We start from the raw sequence: 24,554 nt of genomic DNA, 5'->3' as shown, positions 1-24,554 counted from the left end.
ATAAAGTTTACTCGAGGTAAGGGCTAACTTAGCACGAATCTAGGCTTAATCCCCCCGGAACCTTATTATAAAGGCAGAAGTCCGGTAAAATATCGTATATAATAAGATCACGATAGATACGCGGGCGGAATCGGCCCTAGTATAAGACTGGTACTATAGAAGCTAGTATCTTATTTTATATTTTATTATAATAGATAGAGGAGGACTATACTAAGGTTTTTACTTAATTTTTCCTTAGGAATATATAGCCTAGATAGCCTAGCTAGCTAGCGAGAGGCACCCGTAAGGGCGTATAATTTATTATTATTATATATTCCTTTCTATATTTAGTTCTTAGAGCGTAATTAAGTTATTTCTAACCCGGCTATTAAGTATTATACTTAAGTTCGGTCCTTATTTATTCGTATTATAATATAGAATATTAAGTTCTATTATTAAAAAAATAAAAAATAAAATTATTTATAATTATATTATTAATTAAGGTAATTCCGGCCTAATTCTTAGCCGGTTCTATATTAGCTCTTATATAAAAAGAAATGTTAAGGCGGAGTTATATAAGTTATCTCTTAGAATAAGTTAGGATAGTCTTAGTTAATAAATATCTATTTATTTTCCGCTTCTTCGGGGATATAGTAAGGTTAATTAAGTCCTCGGTCTCGGTCTCTTTAGGTTCTTAGGCCCTACGGAAGTTAAAAATAATTTAAGCGATATTCTAGAACTAGGTTAGTTTTATTCTATATATAGCTAGGGCTCGGGTATATTATTTAGCGACCGTATAATATACCTACGATTAGGCCTTATACTTCCCTCTATATATAATAATAATAATAAACTATACGCCCTTACGGGTGCCTCTTGCTAGCTAGCCAGGCTATCTAGGCTAAATAATCCTAAGGAAAAATTAAGTAAAAACCTTAGTATAGTCCTCCTCTATCTACTATAGTAAAATACGAAATAAAATACTAGTTTTTATAGTACTAGTCCTATACTAGGGCCGATTCCGCCCGCGTATATATCGTAATCCTAGGTATATACTATATTTTACTAGAATTTAACCGTTATAGTAGGGTTCCGGGAGGATCCGGCCCGGATTCTAGCTAAATTAGCCCCTATTACGCGTAGACTTTATTTACCTACCCCCTACCCTTTTATTTCCCTATATCTCTTTTTCTTTCTTCTTTACGCTTACGATTAAACGTTTCCGCCCCGGATCTATATCGCTATCGCCCTAGATCCTCTCGCCTTTCCCTATCTACCTAGAGAATCTATTAATTCTGCTTTATTCTTTCTCGATTCCGGCCCGGATCTTACTATATCTCGCCGCTACCCCCCTCGTAAGGACTAGGAGTCCTATAAGGTTAGTAACTATCGCCCCGGTAAGCGCTAGTATAGGACCTATATTAACGCTATTATTGTAGGTAGATACCTACGTAAGCTCGATACTACCACTCTCCGCCTCTACCTCTCGTATTATATATTTCCTAGCTAGTTCCGAGCTTTTCTCGCGCGGTGCTAATATATTATTAAAGTTAGCTCTAATTTATACTCTAACTATCGTTACTAACGCGTTATTAATTACGCTCCTATATATTTCCGGCCCGGACTCGTCCTTAAATATATTCTAATTCTATTATAGCCCTTTGAAAGCCCTTTAGCCGAAGTTACTCTCGGTATCGCCCGCGCTATAATCGCTTAGCACGAGTCTCTTACTACCTCTAGCGAGCCTCCCGACCCCGCGCGCCCTATAAGTCCTTTATCTTACCTAGTTCCTAGCTGGATCCTAACTATTCCTAGCCCGTTATTATCCGCGTTATTATATAGATATACCTCGAGGAGCGCTCTATCCGCCGCGTTATAAGCCGAGGGGATTCGTCCTAGAAGCGCGCCCGCCCTAGTATTCCTATAGACGAGCGTCCTAACCCTAAAATACCTTCAAAAAAGGTATAGTTCGCTACGGCTCCGGCCCGGAACTAGGACAAGGAGGAGGAGGACGATAATATTTTCGATTTTTCTTTTAGCTCGCTATTTAGGGCTAAATCTAGCGCTAAACCTACGCTTAAGCCCGCTTAAGGTAAAGGGAAGGGTAAGGCTATTAAGAAGAAGAGGGAGACTCCGGCCCCTTACTAAGGCGGATATAGGCCGGCGACGCCGCGATATAGACCTAGTCGTCTTTCTAGTAATAATAAGAAGAGGCGTATTATTATTACTTAAGTTATTATTCTTATATAGATCCGGCCCGGATCCTAGGGTAGGTTAGTAAGGTAGTTTATTTTTGCCTACGGCCTGGCCCGGATTCGCCGTAGCGGGGTGAATTAAGTTATAATTTCTTAGTGCTTTATATGTATCTATGTTATATCCGGCCCGGTACCTTACGTTCTTCTTATATAGTCTTATATTTTTGCCCTTATTTTATTATAGTCTGTCCTCGATCTATATCTTATCCGCTACTCTTCCTCTTATCCTTAGTCCTATTTCTATTCGTTATACGCGAGGTCGAGTTATCGGGTAAGCTTGAATTACTCTAGGTTAGCTGTTTTTAAGAGCTAATTCGTAATCTATTATAAACTAGGCCGGGTGTGGGTATATTACCGAATATCTTATATAGTGGTTATCTAGCCTATATCCGGCCTGGAAATATTCTTATAGTATAAAAGTAAGTAAAAAGCGTCCTCCTTCCCCCGACTATAGTTATATAGCGGGGTTAGTATATCCGGTATATATCTACGGAATAAATAAGCTCTAAGGCTAATATATCCGGTCTTAATCTAGGCCGCGTATAAGGCGGTATACCGGGGGAGTCCTTCATATCGAGAGATCGCCTCTTTTATAAATAGTTCGTAATCGGCTAAATATCTATCTAATCCCGCCCTTTTACGCCTAACCCTTACCTTTTTTTCCTACCTCCGAATCTATTTTTAGGTATAGGCTTCTTAGGCGTTATTATAGCCTTCTATTTACTTAGTAATATCGGTTAAGAACCGGCCTAATCCCTTAGTATTAGGTAGTTCTTTTATCTTTCTTATAATTTACTTAATCTAGGCCCTTATAGCTTTCTTAGCTTCTTAAATAGGTCTGGTCCTTATCCGGTCGTATGCCTAGGCGGCTCGCTTATTAAGGTAAAGGTCGATTAATAGTATTCCTATCTCGGTCTCGAGGTACCTCCTCGCTATATATTTATATACCCCGAGGACTTCCTTAAGGTATTCGGCCTAGGTCCTATCTAAATCCGCCCCGATTCCTCTTATATTTCTATCCGTCCTTATCGGGGTATAGTACGCGTGGTAGCTATAGGCGATCGTCGACTTAATAACCTTCGTATAGATCTCTCTCGCTTATAGGATTAGTATCCCCTATATACTACCTATAATCGCTAAGAGTGCGTACCGTTATTAATCTATTTTCTAGCTTACTTCCTTAAGGTATAGCTTCTAAGATAGGTATCTCTTAACCTAAAGACTAAGGAAGCGTACCTCGTTTATCGGCGGGATTATTATATTTCCGGCCCGGATCTAGGTTATAACTATTAGTTTCTTCTTTTTCGTAAAATATATAAGCTCGATCTTTTATAAGTTAAAGATCGCCCCGAACTCTTCTACCTACCGTTCGTAAATCTTCTATATTATTTCGAGCCGGGGCCGGGTATCCTCTAAGTCTCTTCTAAATACTAGGATATTTATATTATCTACGAAGCCTATAACTATTATTCCGCTAATAATACCGAGCCTATCGTAGAGGGCTATAAAGTAAAGGAGGAAGAGAACTAGGGAAAGGGGCGAGCCTTAGGGTACCCCTAATTCGGTCCGGAACCGGTCTAAGAGCTCTCTATCGAAGTAGATCCGTGCGTTTCGGTCTATAAGATATGATTTCGTCTAGCCTAGGATCTAGCCCGGTATTCCTAAGTCTTCGAGGTAGTTTAGGAGCTTCTAATAGTTAACCCTATCGAACGCTAAACTAAGGTTAAGCTAGAGCAGGCTTATATATCCTTTATACTCCTAGGAATCCTTAATCGCGTTAACGACGATTTATATTACCCCTTTAATAAAGCGGCCCTCTCTATTACCTATCTACTTATTTAGGAGGAGGTTCTAGGCCTTTACTATCCCGGACACGACGCGTTATATTATTACTTTAAAGACTTTACCGAGGATACTTAAGAAAGAGATAGGTCGCTAGCCTTCTAGCTTAGCCTAGTCTTTTCCTGGTTTCCGTAGTATAATTATGATTACTTTTTTAAATACTTCCGGGAAGTATCCTAGCTAGAAACTAGCCGAGATTAGTCTATTAAAGAGCCGTTATAGCGGCTCGCTATATACTTTAAATAACCCTACCGGTATATTATCCTTTCCGGGTGCTTTCTATAGCTTAAGCTTCCGTAGTATCGCCTTAATATCGTCCTAAGTAATAGTCTAGGGCGGTTCCTAGTCGGGTCCTAGCCGGGTCCTTCCTATATTCTACTTATTCTCCCTAGGTACTCGGATAGTTAGGAAGAATCTCACGGCTAATACCTTTACTTTCTAGGAGTGGGTTTTTATAGTACTTATCGGGGTCGTTATATTCGATATCCTTAGCGGTTCCGGGGGTAGTCCGCTATATAGCTTTACCTATCTCTTAAATCTCTAGAGGGATTCTTTTTTATCCGCGGCGTCTCGTAGTACTATTCTCTATAACTCTCTCTATACTTCTATTATAGTTCGGTCCCGGATCTTATATACTTCCTAGAGCTCCTCTTACGCGTCCTAGGTCTAGGTTCGATAATAGTATCGGGACTTGTCTTTAGTGTTCTCGATAGCTGTATATACGGCCCGGTTATATTATAAGACCGATCCGGAGAAGCCCCTTTTTCTCCTTAATATTATAACTCTAGTAATCTCTTAGAGCGCGGTTATAAGTTTATATATATTATAGTTAAGGAGTATTATATTAGTTAGTTCCGGCTAGTATTCGGGCCGGAACCTAACCTATACCTCGGCTTCGGCCCTCTTAGTATCGAGTTTTTTCTAATTTACCCCTAGGTCGTTAGGCTTGATATATTAGTCGGTATACTATTTATCTCCGGTCTGGATTAGCTACGGAATATAGTCTAATCCTAAGAATAGTATAAGGCCGGCGTAGCGCGTGAATATAGAGGGGGATACTTAATAATAGTCGATTATCCCGTCCCTCTAGCCCTTAAAAACCTAGGTTAGTTCCCCCTTTAATATAATTAGTTAGAGGCCCTAGTTCCTAGCCTATTCGAGGAGGTACTATGCCTTATCTAACTCCCTTTCGTACCGGTCCTAGAGCGGATAATAGGCGTTAAAGTCTCTTATTACGATTAGGTTATTCGGGGGTTCCCTATCGCCGAGGGCGCGGATCGGCCTCCGGCTTCCTTTACTTTAGTCTTAGTAGATATTAAAGATCGATCTCTAGCTGATATTAACCCGGATCTAGTCCTCCCCTATCTTAGATAACTACGTATCGAGGTTATATCTTTTATATACGTATATAACTACTCTCTTATCCCCTCCCTATACCCTATAGTAGTTTACCGGGGGCCGCTTTAGTTCCTATATACTCCCTTTAATATTCGGCTCTTAGAGCGTAATTAGGTCGTATCCGGCCCGGCTATTTAGTACTATACTCGAGTTCGGTCCTTACTTATTTATATTCTAGTAAAGAATATTAAGTTCTATTATAAAAAAGGTCGGAAGAAAGGGTATCTATAGTTATATTATTATTATCTAGGGTAGTTCCGGCCTAGTTCTTAACCGGTTCTACGTTAGCTCTTATACGGAAGTAGTTATTAAGGCGAAGTTATATAAGTTAGCTCCCGGAACGGGCTAGGATAGTCCTAGTAAGCGGACGTTTATTTACTTTCTATTTCTTTAGGGATATAGTAAGGTCGACTAAGTCCTTAGTTTCGGTCTCTCTAGGTTCTTAGGCCCCTTGAAAGCTAAGGGCGGTTTAGGCGATATTCTAGAACCAGGTCGGTCTTGTTCTATATATAGCTAGGGCTCGGGTATATTATTCGGCGATTATATAATATACCCGCGATTAGGCCTCGTATTTCTTTCCGTACGTAATATAGCGCGGGGTCTCTTTATATTTCTTATCACCCGTAATATAAGGGATAGTTCCGCACCGGCCATAGACCGTATCCTACCTATATATAGCTATAATATATCCGAACTAGTAGTACTTATAGTATTAGCGGGGTCGGATATTTTCTTCGTAAGGCTTATAATTATAGATCTCTATATCGATTACTACCCCGGAATCGTATAAGCGGTTAGCTATTTCTAGGCTATCTATATATATAATAATCGTAGCCCTTATTATAAGCTTTTTCTTCGAGTTAATCTAAGTAATCTTTATTACGTTATACGCGTTCGATCTCTTAATTTCCTCTATTAGCTCTATATAGCCTTTTTCGCCCCGGGTCTATTATATAAGGACCCTTTTTACCACGAGGTTAAAGAGCTTCTTATAGAGGGTGACTTCCGGCCCGAAAGTAGCCTAAACTTAGCCTAAATTCTTCGCTATATTATCGATATTTATTTCGAAAGAGAGTATTATATCGCCGCTCTAGAGTCGTCTAGCTCCTCGGTACCTAAGGCTACTATTACTTATCTTTATATTTATTATATTATATATATCCTTTAAGCTTTAATTCTTTATCGAGTTAGGTATAGTTTAGGTACGGACCGTAAGTTCGCGGTCGAATCGTTAGTAAACTAGTTTATCCTACCTTATTTAGGTAGGGAAGGGAGTTATATTTCGGCTAATCTAAGGGTCGGGTACGCTCTAAAGGACGCCCGCTTAAGTCTTTAGATTCTATAGCTTATTATTAATCTTTATAAATACTTTTTCGACCGATTTCGCTATAGATTTCTCGATTATTAATTCGATTCTATTAAAAAGGCTAGTTATATCCGGGGCGAGTGCGGTCAGCTTATATCGCACCTCCTTAAGCTTAGCCTCTACTAGCTATTTAACTACCTACTAAACTATCGCTCCTAGGGGCCCTGGTATAAGACTACTGATTTTATCGAATACTTTAGATCGTATATCTGCCGGCTCCGTTACGATTTCGGGGCTACTTTATCTATTAAACGCGCTCATTCTATGGTTCGGGTGGTAGATACTCTGCTCGAGGCTGGCGCGGCCTCCGTCGATAGCTATCGGCTCCCTAAGGGCAGCGTTCTTATCCCGGTTACGGGGCGATATCGTGCCTAGGGGGAGTTTAATACTACGGACTCGTTTTTAGTATCCTCGTCGATTTTAAGCGCGGTTTCGTGAAGTTATGGCCGTTTTACGTCGCTTAAGGCATAACTTTATAGTTTCCCTCTATATATAATTATAACAATAGTAGGATAGATTAGGCAGGGAGATAAGGTATAAGTAGTGTATTTATAAAACTCAAACTTATTTCTCCCTCTATATGTAGAAGTAAGTATATTATACCTAAAGCGCTCGGAAGATCCGGAGGTTAGGTGTAATACTAATGAATCGGGTACGTATTATTGATGCTGACATAGCGGTACGCTATAGCATCCGAGGCCTCCGTGATTCCTTGTGGCTGCACCGCTGACTTCCTTCGGCCACGGTTTTACAATAATATAACGCGGGGTCTTTTTATATTTCTTATTATGTATAATATAAGGGATAGTTCTATGTTAGCTATAAACTATATCTTACTTATTTATAATTATAATATATCTAAACTAGTAATACTTATAGTATTAGCGTGGTTAGATTATTTTTTCGTAAGGTTTATAATTATAGATCTTTATATCGATTATTACCCTAGAATTATATAAGCGGTTAGCTATTTCTAAGCTATCTATATATAAAATAATTATAGCCCTTATTATAAGCTTTTTCTTTAAATTAATCTAAGCAATCTTTATTATATTATATATATTTAATTTTTTAATTTCCTTTATTAGCTTTATATAACCTCTTTTACCCTTAGTTTATTATAAAAAGACTTTTTTTATTATAAGGTTAAAAAGCTTCTTATAGAAAATAACTTCCGGGCTAAAAATAGCCTAAACCTAGCTTAAGTTCTTCGCTATATTATCGATATTTATTTTAAAATATAATATTATATAGCCGCTTTAGAGTTATTTAGCCCCTCGGTACTTAAAGCTATTATTACCTATCTTTATATTTATTATATTATATATATCCTTTAAGTTTTAATTTTTTATTAAGTTAGGTATAGTATAATTAAGGTATAGATTATAAATTTATAATTAAATTATTAATAAATTAATTTCTTTTATTTTATTTAAGTAAAGAAAAGAATTATATATTAATTAATCTTAGGGTTAAGTATATTTTAAAAAATACTTATTTAAATCTTTAGATTTTATAGCTTATTATTAATTTTTATAAATACTTTTTTAATCGATTTTATTATAGATTTTTTAATTATTAATTTAATTTTATTAAAAAAGCTAGTTATATCTAGGGTATATATAATTAGCTTATATCGTACTTTCTTAAGCTTAGCCTTTATTAATTACTTAATTACTTACTAAATTATCGCTTTTAGGGGCCTTAGTATAAGATTATTAATTTTCTCGAATACTTTAGATTATATATTTATTAACTTTATTACGATTTTAAGCTTACTTTATTTATTAAATATATTTATTCTATAGTTCGGGTAGTAAATACTTTACTTAAGGCTAGCGCGGCCTCTATCGATAACTATCGGCTCCTTAAGGGTAGCGTTCTTATCTTAGTCACGGGGCGATATTATACCTTGGTGGAGTTTAACCTTAGCTTTATATTACGACCCGGCATGCGACCGCATGCGCCTCTCACGTGCCTCCTACTTTTTCCACCTATCAAACCACCCACGCTTATCGTACATACTATAGCTCACGGCCTTACCGTGAGCCTACGCTCTAACGATAATACATAGCTCACAGGATCACGACGCTCCCGTGAGCCCTCACTACTATGACTAGTATATAAGAAGCCTAGCTTCACTATAGTTAGTCTCTACTAGCTCTCCTTAGCTATTAATATAATTTTCTACGTACGATCTACTATCTCGTATATAGACTATAACCCGACCGCTTAAGTTAACGATATCCTAGTATACTTAGTTCAGAAACCGACTTCTATTCTACCTACCCGGTAGCTAGTCTGGACCCGAACGTTATACTTTAGGCCTCTTAATATCGAGTTTTTCCTAATTTACCCCTAGGATATTAGGCTTAATATAGTAACCGGTATATTATTTATCTCTGGTCTAAATTAGCTACGGAATATAATCTAATCCTAAGGATAAGGTAGGGCCGGCGTAATATATAAAAGTAAAGGGGACTGCTTAAGCCCGTAAAGACCTAGGTTAGTTCCCCCTTTAGTATAACTAGTTAGCGGCCCTAGTTCCTAGCTTATTCGAGGAGGTACTATACCTTATCTAACTCCCTTTCGTACCGGTCTTAGAGCGGATAATAAGCGTTAAAGTCTCTTATTATAATTAGGTTATTTAAAGGTTCCCTACCGGCGAGGGCGCGGATCGGTCTTTAGCTTCCTTTATTTTAATCTTAGTGGATATTAAAATTAATAAGTGTTTATTTAATTTCTATTTTTTCGGGGATATAATAAGGTCGATTAAGTATTTAATTTCGGTCCCTTTAATTTCTTAAGCCCTTTAAAAATTAAAAAAATTTAAGCGATATTCTAGACCTAAATTAGTCTTATTTTATATATAGCTAGGGCTTAAGTATATTATTCGGCGATTATATAGTATACCCGCGATTAAGTATTATACTTCACTCTCTACGTAATATAATCCGGGGTCTTTATATTTCCCGTTACTTATAATATAAGGGATAATTCCGCACCGGCTATAGACTATATTATATTTATATATAAGTGTAATATACACGAACTAGTAGTACTTATAGTATTAGCGGGTCGGATATTTTCCTCGTAGGGTTTATAGTTATACATCTCCGCGTCGATCGTTACCCTGGAATTATATAAGTAATTAATTATTTCTAGGCTATCTATATATAGGATAACTATAGCCCTCGTTATAAGCTTTTTCTTTAACTTAATCTAAGTAATCTTTATTGTATTATATATATTCGATCTTAATTTCCTTTATTAGCTCTATATAACCTCTTTCGCCCTAGGTTTATTATATAAGGACTTTATATATTTTAAAATTAAAAAGCTTTTTATTAAGGGTAATTTCTAGCTTAAAATAGCCTAGACCTAGCTTAAGGGCTTCGCTATATTATTAATATTTACTTTAAAAAAAATTATTATATTACCGCTCTATAGTTATATAGTCTTTCGGTGCCTAAGGCTATTATTACTTATTTTTATATTTATTATATTATATATATCCTTTAAGCTTTAACTTTTTATTAACCTAAGTATAGCTTAGGTATAAACTCAAGTTTCTAATTAAATTATCAATAAATCAGTTATTTCTTTCTAATCTAGGTAAAAAAATAAGTTATATTTATTCTAATCTATATAAAGATTAAGTATACTTTATCAAACGCTTATTTAAGTCTATGAATTCCATAGCTTATTATCAATCTTTATAAATACTTTTTTAATTCTTTTTTATTAAAAAACCAATCTATAATTCTAGCAGGCGTGTTTGCTTATATTGTTTTTCTTTCAGCTAAGCCCTTATTAATTACTTAATTACTTATTAAATTATTACTCGTAAGGGCCTTTATAATTATTAGTATTAATACGAAATACGATATAAATATTACTATATTCTAAACCCCGATATATGATATTATATAATAATACGGATATTAATAACGATAGTTGGATGTTTTAAGGTACTAAAGTTTATAATAGCTTACCTTCTTTAATAAAATCATTTAATCAAATTACCTATATTTAAGGCCCGCGAACCTCTCGCCTTAGGTATAATTAGCCTTCGTATTATATTCTAGATAAGCTTCTATCGCTTTATAAAGAACGCGCGGGTAATAATTAGATATTATTAATCTTTTCTACTTTTATATTATAAGTATATCTTATATATATTTAATAATAGCGATATTATCTTCGCGGACTATAAATAATATATTTCTTTATATGTAAATATAGTCATATAATTTAACTTATAGCTTTATAAAGTACAAAAAGCCTAGTTTATTTAACTCTTATATAAAGTATTACTCTAGCGAGTTAAAGTAGAAATAGAACTCTCGAGGGGATTATATATCTTATTATTATATATTTTTAAGCTATATTATTAATAATAGCTTATAATTTATTATATTTTCTTTAAAACTTAAATTCTGTTCCTTAAAAACAAATATCTTTTTTATAGATTTTTTTATTAAGCTTAGCTTATTATTCTCTAATATATTTTTTATGATAAGTTAGATATATTTAATATATCGGGAGCTTTTAAATTTTATTTTTATTTATACTATATTATATCTTTACTCTCTAAAAAGCTTATTTTTAGTCTAGGAACTAATTATTATAAGCTTTAAAAAATAAAAATAAAATTAGTTATATAAAACTAATAATTTTAATTTTTTTTACTTAAAATTTTAGTCTTTATTATTTTTCTAAAATATCCTTATAATTATAATATTATATAAGCTTATTCAAAATATATTTGTTCTTATCTAAGCTTTATAATATCTTTTTATAACTAAGTCTCCTCCTAAAGTTACTCCTATTATACTTAGAGATCCTATAATTAACCCCTTAGACTTAAATTCAATATAGAAGGTAGTATTAGAGTATTTAGTTATTCTTAGGGATCTAAGAATTATTATAAATAGTCTAGAACTAAGACTTTTATTTTTATAAGTTTATCCTATAGATCTTATTCTTATTCCTATATTAACTCTTATTTTAGAAATAATTCGAGCTTATAAGATATAAAATCCTTAGAAGTTTTGGGAGGGGAGAACTTAAATAAGTTCCTCGTTTTTCTTTAAATAATCTTTCTTAAGAAATTTAAGAAATTCTAATAATAATAAGATAGGTTAAGTAGAGAGACAAGGTGTAAGTTATATATTTATAAAACTCAAACTTATTTCTTTTTTTATAGGTAGAAGTAAGTATATTATACCTAAAGCACTCGGAATATCCGGAGGTTAGGTATAATACTAATAAATCGGGTATATATTATTAATACTAATATAGCGGTACGCTATAGTACTCGAGGCCTCCGTGAGTCCTTTTGACTGCACTACTGACTTCTCTTCGGCCACGGTATTATAAGGATATAGAAATTAAAGGTGAAGCGAGAGTAACTCGTACCCGCGATAATATTAATTTATCCCCGAATCCTATCTTATTATAACAAAAACTTTAAAATTAAAAAATTCGGGGACTAGGTACTCTATAACACTATAATGTTTTAAATGACCCTCGCTATGTAATAGATTTATTATAGATGAGTCTAAGTATTAAGGATAACGCCTTAAAGGAGAGGGGATAATTATAATTCCGTGGCCGAAGGAAGTTAGCGGTATAATTATAAGGAATCACAGAGGCTTTAAATACCATAGCGTACCGCTATATTAGTATTAAAAATACGTACCCGATTTACTAGTATTATACCTAACCTCCAGATATTCCGAGTGCTTTGGGTATAATACTTACTTCTATTTATAAACAAAGAAATAAGTTTAAATCTTATTAACATATATAACCTATGCTTTCTCTCTCTACCTAATCTATCTTATTATTATTGTAATAATATAATTATTTTATTATTTTAATTATTTTTAATAGCCTGATATTTATAAAAAAAAATTTAAAATATTATAATAAAGTATATAATATAAATATATCTTAATTCAATAATTATATAATTTTTAAAGCATATAAAGGTATTATATTTTATATTTTATACTATTTTTTTTTTAGTAATTGATAATAATAATAAATTATACGCCCTTACGGGTGCCTCTTGCTAGCTAGCTAGGCTATCTAGGCTATATAATCCTAAGGAAAAATTAAGTAAAAACCTTAGTGCAGTCCTCCCCTATTTTTTTTTATTTTTGTTTTGTAATCATTTTTTATTATTTTTCTTATTCTATATTTTTTATTATTATTATTATATAAATTTTTTTTTAATTATTATTCAACATATAAAAATATATTTAATAATTAGTAAGCTCTTTACTAGTCATATCTTATTATTAATCTTATTACTTAGAAGTATAGTAAAATACTTCTTACTTAAGTAGCCCTTAGCTCCTTCCGTAGTGGTAGCCTATCCACGCTAGCAAACAGCAATCCTCACATTCATTCCATAATCGGGCACACGCAGGGGAGTATTCCACTTTCGCTCATACCATCGACAGACTTAAAGGCCGCGGTCCCCCGTGTGCGGAGCAAATGGCTGACTTAGGTGAACATCTGGGCAGCCCGAGCGACGAAGCTCATAGGCGGCAAGCGGCCATTTTGAATCGTCATCTGCCTGAGGGTTTCTCCGCTGGCCCAGATGTAAGCTTGGGAGTACAGGAATCAGTTTCCCCAGCATCCGCAAACCCAGCCCCGAACGCTGGCAATGGTAGCGAGGGATACCCATTCCCTTCCGATGGCCCAGCACGATCTGGTAGTCCTTCGGGCAAAGTACCAATTCCCGAGCCTATCAAAGCACCAGATGCGCCGCCGAACGACATCTCTTCAGAGTCACATTCTCCGAGCCCAGCTATTGCAACACTCGAAACACCCAATTCGACAACTGAACAAGGCGTGGATAACGTAGAGTCATCGTTGAAGCTCCAGGGTGGCGACATACATCGAGATATTTTCAAGATCAAGGCACGTGCAAACTCGCTTCGCCGCGCCAATACCTTCTCTCATCAACCTTCTCCGAGACTGCAAGCGGCGAGTGATCTCACGTATCCCGAACAGCGAGAACCAGGTGGTTTCCGACGGCATTACCTCCGTCGACAGGCACTACAGCGGCGCCAAACCGGTCCTCTGATGATAGCAGGCAGTTTTGTGGATTTCCTCGACTTATACGGAAGCTTCGCTGGTGAAGACTTGGAAGAAAGTGATTCTTCCGAGGATGAATCGGCTGTGGACGACGCCGAGGAAGCTGGCGAAGAGCAACCTTTACTTTCAAGACCACGGTTGCCTCGGCCTCGGCCATCACGTCGTCGTAGCTCTCGCCGCGTAGCTAGGGAAGGCGATGCCAGCACCATGAAGACTTTCTTCACTCTGTTGAAAGCTTTCATTGGGACAGGAATTATGTTTCTGCCTAAAGCATTCAGGAATGGCGGCATCTTGTTCTCATCTTCGATACTCGTACTCGTCTCCCTAATCAACTGCCTCTGCTTCCGACTGTTGCTGGATTGCAGGGAGAAGTACGGGGGCGGTTACGGCGAACTTGGCGCCGCTATCGTTGGACCGCGCTTTCGAAGCCTCATTCTCGCGTCAATTGCTCTATCCCAGCTAGGATTTGTTTGCGCTGGGCTCATTTTCACCGCAGAGAACTTGTGGGCTTTCCTGGATGCTGTCACGCAGGGGAGACACAACGTGGCACTAGGGGTCACTGGGCTCATCGCTCTCCAGCTTCTTCCGCTGATACCATTGGCACTGATCAGGCATATCTCGAAATTGGGACCAGTCGCATTGATAGCGGATGTCTTTATTCTTGTCGGCCTGGTCTACATTTGGTACTATGACATTGCCGCACTTTCAAGCCGTGGCTTGGAACCAACCGTGGAATTATTCAACCCCTCGACGTGGACCTTGACCATTGGTTCTGCCATTTTCACCTTTGAAGGCATTGGGCTCATACTGCCGATCCAGTCGAGTATGAAGAAGCCGAAGGAATTTGGAAAACTCCTATACCTCGTCATGTTCCTGATCACCATCATCTTCACCTCCGTTGGCGCGCTCTGTTATGCCACTTTCGGAGAAGGGACCAAGATTCAAGTCATTTCCAACTTCCCACAGGATTCGCCAGTCGTCAATGGCGTACAGTTCCTGTACTCGATGGCTGTTCTTGCTGGAGAGCCAGTACAACTTTTCCCGGCGGTACGAATACTGGAAACTAGTATCTTCTCTGAACGCCTTTCTGGTGCCAAGGATGTGGGTATCAAGTGGAAAAAGAATGCACTACGCATGTTTGTCATGGTCGTCTGCGTCGGAGTCAGCATTTTGGGAGCTACTGATTTAGACAAGTTTGTGTCACTCATTGGAAGCTTCGCTTGTGTGCCATTGGTCTATATCTACCCAGCCTTTTTGCACTACAAGGGAGCTGCTGAGTCGAGGTGGGTCAAGTTACTTGACATCATCCTGATGGGCGTTGGGCTCATAGCGATGGTGTATACAACGTTCATGGCGGTCGTGCAGTGGGTTGAGGATTGATGGAACGCCTCCTTTGGCCTCCAAAGGGTGACGCTTGATTTGCTTGGGATGGCTTTACTTGGACTGCCGTTGCCAAGGACACAATCCACCGATGGGCCTGTTTACAAAGCCGCGTATGACCATGGACTTCCAACTGCGCTGAGCCGGTTCATACACGCAAGTGTGAGGTGAGGTAGAATGCACACCCACGTGTGGCTTTTTCACTTCAAAGAAACACCACCGCCCATTGCCCGTGGGCCAGAAGCGACAGTCAGGCGACCGTTTGCGACGCAAGCCTCGGGATGGAGCAGATGTCCTGCGCCCGCGTTTGTCTCAAACGGTCGTCCTGCATCGTTGGAGTGTGAATCGAACGCAAGCTAGTAGAATATGATACAATTCTGTTGAGTGAAGTTAATCTATATTGTTTCCTAGGTACTCGGGCTTCGTTGAGCACTCGATTCGTGTGAAATGATGTGCGGACCACCTAATCTCGCCAGAGCTCCGGTCTGCATCTTCAGGCGTTTTTCGACCTCCATTTGGTCCATGCCACGGTTGAGCATACGCATGGCATCCACGATAGCACGCATGTCAACAAACCGCCGCCCGGCAGAATTTCCCCCACCATGCAGGATTGCCTGCTCCTCGGCTTCCTGTTGCAGCCGCTGCCGTACGTTCAGTGCGGTCAATGTCGGGTTTTGCCGGCCATCTGGGCGTGCATTTTTCATGGAACTGATGGACGTGGAGTGAGGCGTAGCTGACGATGAGTGTGAGAGGGTCGGATTCGGTTGCACAATGCCCATCTGTTGCAGCCGTTGGGAAAATTCGCCAGTGACTATGTCGGGATCTCCGCCGTCAGGGCGTGTTGCTAATATTGTGAGCATAAGGGCGCGACGATTCTTCGAACCACTGACCACTGCTGTCAGCACCTGACGCTTGCTTGTGCAGATTATGCGGGCTAGGCCGAGCTCCTACTCGCGGGACGGACACAGCTGATGTTGGCTGCTTAGGGTACTGTCGAGCAGTGCCGCGGGACAACTTCGAGGTCGAGGAACCCATCGTGTTTCTCCGACTTCGATGATGTGCTGTATCGAGGGTTGAAACAGTGACTGGAATTGTGCATTCGAAAAAGGACCAGCTGCATATAACAACACTGCACTACCGTGGGATGTAGGTAGAGTTTGGATCAAGGTCCTCAGTGAATGACGACAACATGAAGCCACCGTTTTACCTACCCTATCGGGACGTTCAGACAGTTCACCGTCGCCTTCCAGTAAGAAGCTCGGTCTACCTACGTGTGTAATAATATCAAAGGATCAGAGGGTGACATTGAACGACACTCCTTGGGTCGCCGGACTTGAATCTCAGTATTTTTCTGTTCTCCAGTGTCTAATCACCTGGTAGGGCATTGTCCGAACACAAGCGCTACCCTGAAAGCTAACTTGTCAGTACCTCGCATACAAATCGGCGCTCAACGTCAAGGCAAGGTAATCTGTATGGTGAGGTAGGTTTCCCTCCCGACCAATAATGATGCTGAACTAACGGCTAATGCGACCACCAAAGACCAGGACAAAGGCGTCTATAGCCTCAGGAAAAGTCTCAACGCAAGTAGATTGCCAATCACCGCGGCCTTGCCGGCATCAAGAGTCCTATCCTGGAAATACTCGCAGGAGCCTGCGACAGCTACACATTAGAGTGTGGAGGGATGTTTCCATAGCACGCGACTGACCACTCTTCAGCGGCAGGGAAGGTAGTCACGAAAAGACAGTGCAAGAGTTTCTTTGATTGAAGTGCGTCTCGCCCTGGGCCTGACTTTAATATGGGCGCAATGAGCGTTCAACATTGACATCTTGCAAGGGGTATCGTTGTCATTATAATCAAATGCGCAGAACTAGGTAGTTCGACCTTTTCGCGCCCGCCGTGATCCTCTGGAGGACCGGCCGTCTTCGCTGCCCGAGGTCTCAGAGACCCCAACGTCTTGCCCGTCAAGATCGGCGGTGGCTACAGACGTGGCTCCGAACGAGTGATGTGTGCCGGCAGCATCAGTATCGCTACCGAACCCTTCGAATTCATCATCGTTGTCAATGTTGTCGGGATGATCATCTTGCGTTTGTTCATCAGGCTTGGCGGCGGCTTGTGCGGTTTCAAGCTGGAGTTGTGCGTCGGCAGACGTATCAGCAACATCTCCATTTTCGGAGAATTTGCGCTTTTTCGGCATCTCTCCTAGCCGCCCGCTGCGACCGCCGACCTGACCATCGTCACCCTCCACGACGGGTGCGGGTGTGAACCATGGAATTTTGCCCCTCATGAAGTCGTTGAGTACCATTTTTGCAACACCATCAAGGTCAGGTTCTCCTCCCCGGAGGAGCCGCCCACCCTTCCTTGCGAGCAGCTCAAGGAATTCCGAGGCATTGGTCCAGCCCGTTAGCTCATACGTACGCTCCATGTGATGGTGCTTCACTTTCTTGAGCAACGCTGGTATGTACTGTTCGGGATTCTCGACCTTTTCCACTCGAGCAACCCCACGTAGCACAAGATCTGTAGGCGTATCATGCGTCGATGGGGGGACCACACCGGGACAGTCAATGAGGTAGATACGTTTCATGAGACTCACGTATTGCCATACCTTCGTCTCCCCAGGTATCGGGGCAACTGTGCAAACCTTCTTCTTCAAAAGAGTGTTGATGATGGATGATTTACCAGTGTTGGGGCCGCCGATCAGCCCAACGGAAATCTGTTTTCGTTCCGAATGAAGACTGGAAAATTGGCGCAGCAATTGGATTAGCGATCCTTTACCGAAAGAGTTGGTGATGCTCGCGTGAAACGCCAGAGTTGGGTACTCCTTGGACAAGTGGCGGACCCAAGCAGCCTGTGACGTTGTTAGTCGAAAAGTAACGCGAAGCTCGTGGCTTTGAAGGATAATGTCTTTCTAGTGCAAATGTCTGTGTCATAACTAAGAAATCTGCAATCGATGCCAACTAGGGCATAGGCAGATTTCAACTCTATCGACACGAGGCCAATCCCGGGATGGTGACCAAAACGGCACCATCAGCACAAAGCCGAAGCGACGGGCATTTGGGATCAGCAGTTCATCTCCCAACGATGTAACGGATGCGCCTTCACGGAGAAATGACTAAGGCGTCCTGACAAAATCCTTGGGGTAGTGTAGAAAAGCGAAGGGGAAACAACAAGGAACAAGCAAGACGATGAGAAGGAATGACTTACTGCTACACCGGTCGGCACCAGATCGCACTTGTTGAGTACGAAAATTAAGTGCTTGTGAGGAGCCTCCTCCCTCAGGTACTTCTCTATGCTTTTGCATCGGGTTCCTACTGGGTCTCGGGCATCAAGCACATGTATGACGACGTCGGACGAGTCAATGACTTTGTAAAGCTCGTTCCAGATGCGTTTGCTCTGGCCTTTGTCGAACACTGGCTCGACCGCTAGGGTGTACTTTGTATCGTCCTCGAGTTGTTCTCCGTCGCCTGAAGTGCCGCTCAGCAATTTGGCCTGCTCGAGTCGATCGTGGTATGTGTCCATGCTCTTCTCTGTGTCACCTGCAAGGTCATCAAGACTGCTGACGCCAAGTTTCACGCGCTTGCGTTGCGCTTTCGGACCAAACACGTCGGCAAACGGTGAGCTCTCAACTGTCATTTTGGCCTTGTGCTCCTTGAGACCCTTCTTGTCTTGGCCGTCTCGGATAAGGCTCATAGGCAGCTTATTGGACTTCAACAAAACTTGATATGGGTCATTGGCTTTCTCAGCCATGGCTTCGCGGAACGAGTTCAATGTGTCCTGTGATACCACTCGAGTATTGTTGAACCATTTACGATTCGGCTCAATGCGGGCGTTGGGAATTTCTCGGGACTGGTACGAGGCGGCCTTTGTGATCTCGCCGTCTGCGTTTCTTTGGACTTTTCCATCCTTGTACATGTTCAAGACTTTGATCTTCTTCGCATCACTGTCGGCAATCAGAAAAGGATATGAAATCCAACACGTCAAAGAGACATACCGATAGAAGTTTTCGCCCTTGACCTTGACGTTGCCGAGGCCATCGCCAGTCTTGCCCTGGCGCACGCGCCGGGTCGCCTCCTTCTTGCCGGTACCCATGGCGAAAAGGTATCTGGATTCGACCGAAGAGATCAGGCGATACGATTGACCGAGGGGAAGAAGGTTAACGATGCTACCTGGTTGCTACTGGGCGCTGTGAATATGTAGAGAACCACGAGCAACATGCTCATGTCTGATAGGAAGTTGTAGGAAAACTCTCGTGGCGTCGACTTTTTTTTTTTACTCTGCCGCATTTCCCCACTATAGGGTACTTGGGCCAAGCCACAAACAAGGCTACCTTACCTGGCACCAGGGGTAGTGCACTGCCTTCGGGACGGCAAGACTATCGCCCGACCTCGCTAGCTCTGAGCCTAACCATGAATTTTTGAGTAAAGCAGCCTTACTTCAACCAGGGAGCACTGCTTGAGCTGGGGTAATTGCCTGACCGGCAGGCCAAAATCACCATGTCCTTCCTCTCTTCTCGTCAGTCCTTGAGCAGGACGACAGTTCACACTCTGCCGGCTATTCGTTCCTTCTCGACAACTCGCTTCACGTCCCAAACCGTCCCACCCGACTCGCCAGATTACATCCGCCTACCCTTACCGGCGCAGCTCGAGCAGCGACAGCGTGTCCGTGTCCGTGGCTTCCTACCGGTCCCCCGTTCCATCTTTCCTCAGAAACGTTCTGAGCGCAAGATCGATAGGGACTACTTGGCTCAAACCGCGGCTGAGCCTCAGTCTCCGCGGACCGGCTCTTCCCAACGGCAATGGAAAGCTGAAGTGGCTGCGAGCCGTCGACAAGGTCTTGAAGAGGGTCTAGGTGAACTTTGGAAACGCCACAATCGTGTGAGAACCACTCGAGAAATGCAGTCCCGCGCCAACTTCCAGAAGAACCACGAGCATCGCGTTGCGCCCGAAAGAGAAGACGATCAATATACACGCGGCACAACGCTGAGAACGCTGTTGGACACGAAGGTCTACGCGGACCCCGACAAGACCAAGCGGTTTGAGGAGAGTCGCCAGAAGATCATGGAGCATAACCAATATTTGAAAGAAGTGAGGCGCGATGCGCTTATGGAATTGTACGTCAGTGCCTCCAGTTTCATTACCCAAGAAAGCGAGCTGCGCAAGAAGATTGATGAGATATTCCACGAGGATTATTTCGAGGGCCAGATTCAACAGTACAACAAAGAATGGACTATCGCCAACGTCTGGGGCGTGCACGGCTATCCCCCATCAACAGCGAATATGCTTGACTTGACCTCTAGGTCAATGGGGGGTGGCTCGCCAAAGGACCAGTCAAGAACTGGGTACAGACAGAAACGCATCGCAGAGGAGTTCACCGGAGGGAAGATGGACGTGTAACACCTCGAGGGACACCAGCTGTATATTGTGTAATGTGCTATGTAAGATCAATCCAAGTGAGAACGCCGTCCGTGACCGAGACCATACCTCCGCCACGAGGGCGAGGCCGTGTCTATGTTGCTAGACGGAAGACATCAATATATCTAACAGTACCTGCACTTCGTACAAAACAATCGATAACTAAAGGTGAAGCATTCATTCCTCGAAAGACCTGGGCGATTGTCGCCTATCGTCTTTCCACCAACAATACGTGCATGGCAGCGTATGCCAAAACCAAAAATACTGCTGCAACGATGCCCAAGTTTCTGACATCGGTCCAAAGTGCGTTGTTATCAAACCCGAAGGAGCTCAGGATGGCCGCTCCCGGTACTGTAATGTCCAGCCCATACTGTTTGTCGATCAATGTCAGATGAAGTACTTCATTGACAATCAAAGATTCGAATCCAAAGTGAAAAATTGATAACGACTGCAACCAGACGGCACTCTCGGGTATAGCATCGTGGTTCAGCAAGAAACCGGCGAAGAGCAGACTGAACAACATGACCAGGCTACCAATGAGGTTGGCTACTCCGCCATCCTTACAAACAATGCCGATGAACAAGCAGATTGTTGCAGCTGCCATGTTGAACAAAACAAGAACAAGCATAAACTTGAAAAAGTGCTCTCCATCGGCAACCAGGCCAGTCATAGGATACACAATGGAGCCCATGAGGATGGGTGGGATGATCCTCAGTGGGACGATGTCGAAGAGCATCTTCGCGGCAAAGTATGTTGCAGGTGAATAATAACCGTTGGCCCGCTCCCTCATGAATAAGAGTCGCTCGGTCGCGAAAACGTTCAGGCTGGTCAGGGTGCTGAAGCCGAACAGAGTCAGGAGGAAGATAAACAATCCTAGGCGATTCTGGAAGCCGGCAATATTATCGGTCAGCCCATAGAAGAGGAAACCGCTGAAAATGCCAATGATGATGGCTGTAGCGTAGTGGGCAAGCATAAGTAGCGGGTTCCGGTAAAGATTCTTCCACGTTCTTTGGGAAAGAATAGAAAATTGCCGCAAGTATCCGATGCGAGCGTAGCCCTTTCCAACGGCACTGAATGTGCTAGAGGGTTCACCAAGTGCCCGCGCTTCGGCGTTGCTACCGTTGGCATCACGAGCAGATTGCGCCACCTGTTGGATTTCTGTTTGAGTCGACGCGGCAATACTCGAGTCGGCAAAGGCTCTTGTCATCGCATCTAGATCTGTCCCTGTTCCCGTGGCAGGAGGAAGATCATGTATGTCGTCTGGCGTTTGTTGGTTAAGGGTGTTGAGATTCTGAGACAACCGGTAGCCCGAATCCTCCCCTCCAGCGTCAGAAGACGCCGTAGTGTCGGCGGTCTTCCGTCGAGTAAACAGCTCACGGTCTTGACGTTGCTTAAGCGAATTCTTCCGCTGATTGCGAGGTCTTTTGGGTACTGCCGTGTCCACGCCGCTCTCTTCGCCAGCACTGAGACCAGATATACTGGCAACAGACTTGACGGCCGCTGTGCTGCTTGGACCGACGCTTTGGCTGTCATTGGTAACGGCCCCGTCATCCATAGACAGGTTGGAACCTGCGTGCATTGTCAAATCCACCAGGTAATCTGCGATATTGAATCCCGGCGGGCACTCATATCCGATGCCATCAAAGTAGGATTGACACTGCGCGAATGGTCCGGAGTAGACGGTCTTGCCCCGAGCCAGGAGAATCAGCCTGTCGAACAAGGCCACAATATTGGATCGGGGCTGATGGATGGTGAAGATGACGGTACGGTTGTACATCTTTGCGAGGGTGACGAGGCATTCGATGACGTTGAAAGCATTGAAAGCATCCAGTCCGCTTGTAGGTTCGTCGAGAAAAAGGATCGAGGGGCTCGTTACCAGCTCGCATGCGATGCCAACACGGCGTTTTTCTCCACCCGATATGCCCCTGCCTTTGCCCTCCTCAGACCCGATGAGCGAATCGCGGATATGGTAGATGCCAAGCTCCTTCTCAACTTCGAAGACTCGCTGTTCCTTAGCAGCGCGACCCATATGTCTAGGTAGCCGCAGCAGAGCACTGTTGAGAATGGTCTCGTGAACGGTGAGTGTTGGCAGCATCGTATCCTCCTGATCCACAAAGCCGACCACGGACTTGAAAACGGAGTCATCGATCTTCTCTCCGTTGACAAAGAAGTCACCATTGACCTGACCTCTTTTGTTCTTGCGAGCCAAGATGTCGAGAAAGGTTGTCTTGCCTGCGCCTGAAGCGCCCATGATGGCGGTTACTTCACCCGCCCGGCAGATACCTTGGATGTTATGGAGGATACCTTTCCCATTCAGGCTGTATGAGACATTGTTGAAATGTAAGTCGACTGGCTTGTGGTCCGTCATGAGCTTGATGTTTTCGTCGTCAGATTCCTCCAGGCGAATAGCGCCATACTTGAGCTTGCGACGTGACAGAAACCATGTCAACACGATAACGGCTACCAGGAACAAGCCACAGCCTGCAATGACACCCGCGATCAAAGGCGTATTGATCCTCTTGACAGGTCGCTCGTACCCAGGCATCTCTGTTTCGTAAATGCATTCACCAGAACGACAGTCCAAAAGTATGCTCGAGTCGCCTATCAGTGACAAGATCAAATTGTCCATCTCAGGTTCCCTGAAGGCGCATTGATGCGCGCCATTGTGCTTCTGAGTACACTCGAAGCGACCCGGACCATTGATGGATTGGTCAAGAAAGTCACTCAGATCAATAGACCCGTCCTTGCCGCAGAGCATACGCTCGGAGATACAGCTGCAACTTATTTGGTTGCACTTGTATGCGGTAGAGTTTTGTGCATCACCGAATTTGGCTTCCGAGTCGCATTCCGAGAGGTGGCAGTAGAAAGACTCCACGGCGTCAACCCAGACTACATGAGAAGGTTAGCGGCCTTGTTCAAAGTAGATTGCTGGCGGGGAATCTTACACTGGAAATCGCAAGTGGCATCGTCGGCCTTGCAAGTGAAGGTGACTTCAGGACGCTGTTTACCAAGTAGATCGGTGATCTTATGGTTCGTGACATCGCAGATCTGATAATTGTGGTTGATGACCTCGCCGTTCTGATAGCATACCCCACCATCGCCTGTCTTCATTAGGGCGTCGCAAGCCTTATTCTCAGTGCAGACGTTGCAGTTTATTCCAGTCCAGCCATCGTCGCAATCGCATGACTTGCCAGAGCGCATGGGCCGATCTTTGCCACGAGCTAAAGAACCGCAAACTTGGGATATCGTTAGTCTCCAATATGTATACGTGTCATCACAACACTAACGAGGTTCCAAGCAGTCGTCGCCGCCAAATCCTTCAGGGCAGTCGCATTTGCCATTGAACTCGTTGCAGCCGGAGTATTGGGCGCAGGTGTGGGCAGGTAGAAGGCAATTGAAACTTTGGGTCCGTGGTCTTAGCTCCAGTAGTACAAGCACAAGCTCATTTGATCGACTCGACTCACCATGGCGGGCACCCGTCTGGTCGACCACCCTGCAGAGCGAGCTGCGCATTCATTATATCGGCCTTGGAGTAGCTCGAGTTGACGAAGGCCGTTGCGTGACTGGCAAACAAAGCCGCCTGTCCAGCGAGTGCAGCTTTGATCAAACGAGTCATATTGAAGAAGGAAGTAACGAATAGAGAGCGCAAGATTACCCCCATCGACAACCTTCGCCGAGTCGCGAGTGTACGTACGTAGATGTTGATGACTTGTCGATGGGAGTTTGTGGCTGGTTGTTGACTCGGCTATGAAGTACGGCCCGGACCTGACGTAACCACCGATTGGTGCGGGCCCTGCTGCCTGGTTCCAGAGT

At 42.4% G+C, this 24,554-nt stretch overlaps 3 protein-coding genes across 3 annotated transcripts; 1 reads left to right on the top strand and 2 right to left on the bottom strand.

Moving 5' to 3' along the window:
- Nucleotides 1-17,200: 17,200 nt before the first annotated feature.
- Nucleotides 17,201-19,419, bottom strand: J7T54_000685 (Nucleolar GTP-binding protein-like protein; the record flags this gene model as incomplete). Its single annotated transcript, XM_051504532.1, has 3 exons — nucleotides 17,201-18,178; nucleotides 18,535-19,270; nucleotides 19,322-19,419. 3 exons carry the CDS (start codon nucleotides 19,417-19,419, stop codon nucleotides 17,201-17,203), a joined length of 1,812 nt encoding a protein of 603 aa, XP_051364039.1.
- Nucleotides 19,420-19,823: 404 nt separating this feature from the next.
- J7T54_000684 (uncharacterized protein) lies at nucleotides 19,824-20,723 on the top strand (the record flags this gene model as incomplete). The annotated part of the gene is made up of 1 exon (XM_051504531.1): nucleotides 19,824-20,723. The coding sequence occupies one exon, from the start codon at nucleotides 19,824-19,826 to the stop codon at nucleotides 20,721-20,723; it is 900 nt and encodes a 299-aa protein (XP_051364038.1).
- Nucleotides 20,724-21,071: 348 nt separating this feature from the next.
- On the bottom strand, nucleotides 21,072-24,357 carry J7T54_000683 (ATP-binding cassette; the record flags this gene model as incomplete). The annotated part of the gene is made up of 5 exons (XM_051504529.1): nucleotides 21,072-21,111; nucleotides 21,188-23,630; nucleotides 23,687-23,962; nucleotides 24,029-24,141; nucleotides 24,206-24,357. 5 exons carry the CDS (start codon nucleotides 24,355-24,357, stop codon nucleotides 21,072-21,074), a joined length of 3,024 nt encoding a protein of 1,007 aa, XP_051364037.1.
- Nucleotides 24,358-24,554: the final 197 nt, after the last annotated feature.

Source organism: Emericellopsis cladophorae, assembly GCF_022114955.1.
Source record: "Emericellopsis cladophorae strain MUM 19.33 chromosome Unknown NODE_9_length_645218_cov_115_098568, whole genome shotgun sequence".
NCBI classification, from domain to species: Eukaryota; Fungi; Ascomycota; class Sordariomycetes; order Hypocreales; family Bionectriaceae; genus Emericellopsis; species Emericellopsis cladophorae.
Note: the sequence above shows the minus strand (reverse complement) of the source record. Positions and strands in the feature narration are given on the sequence as shown.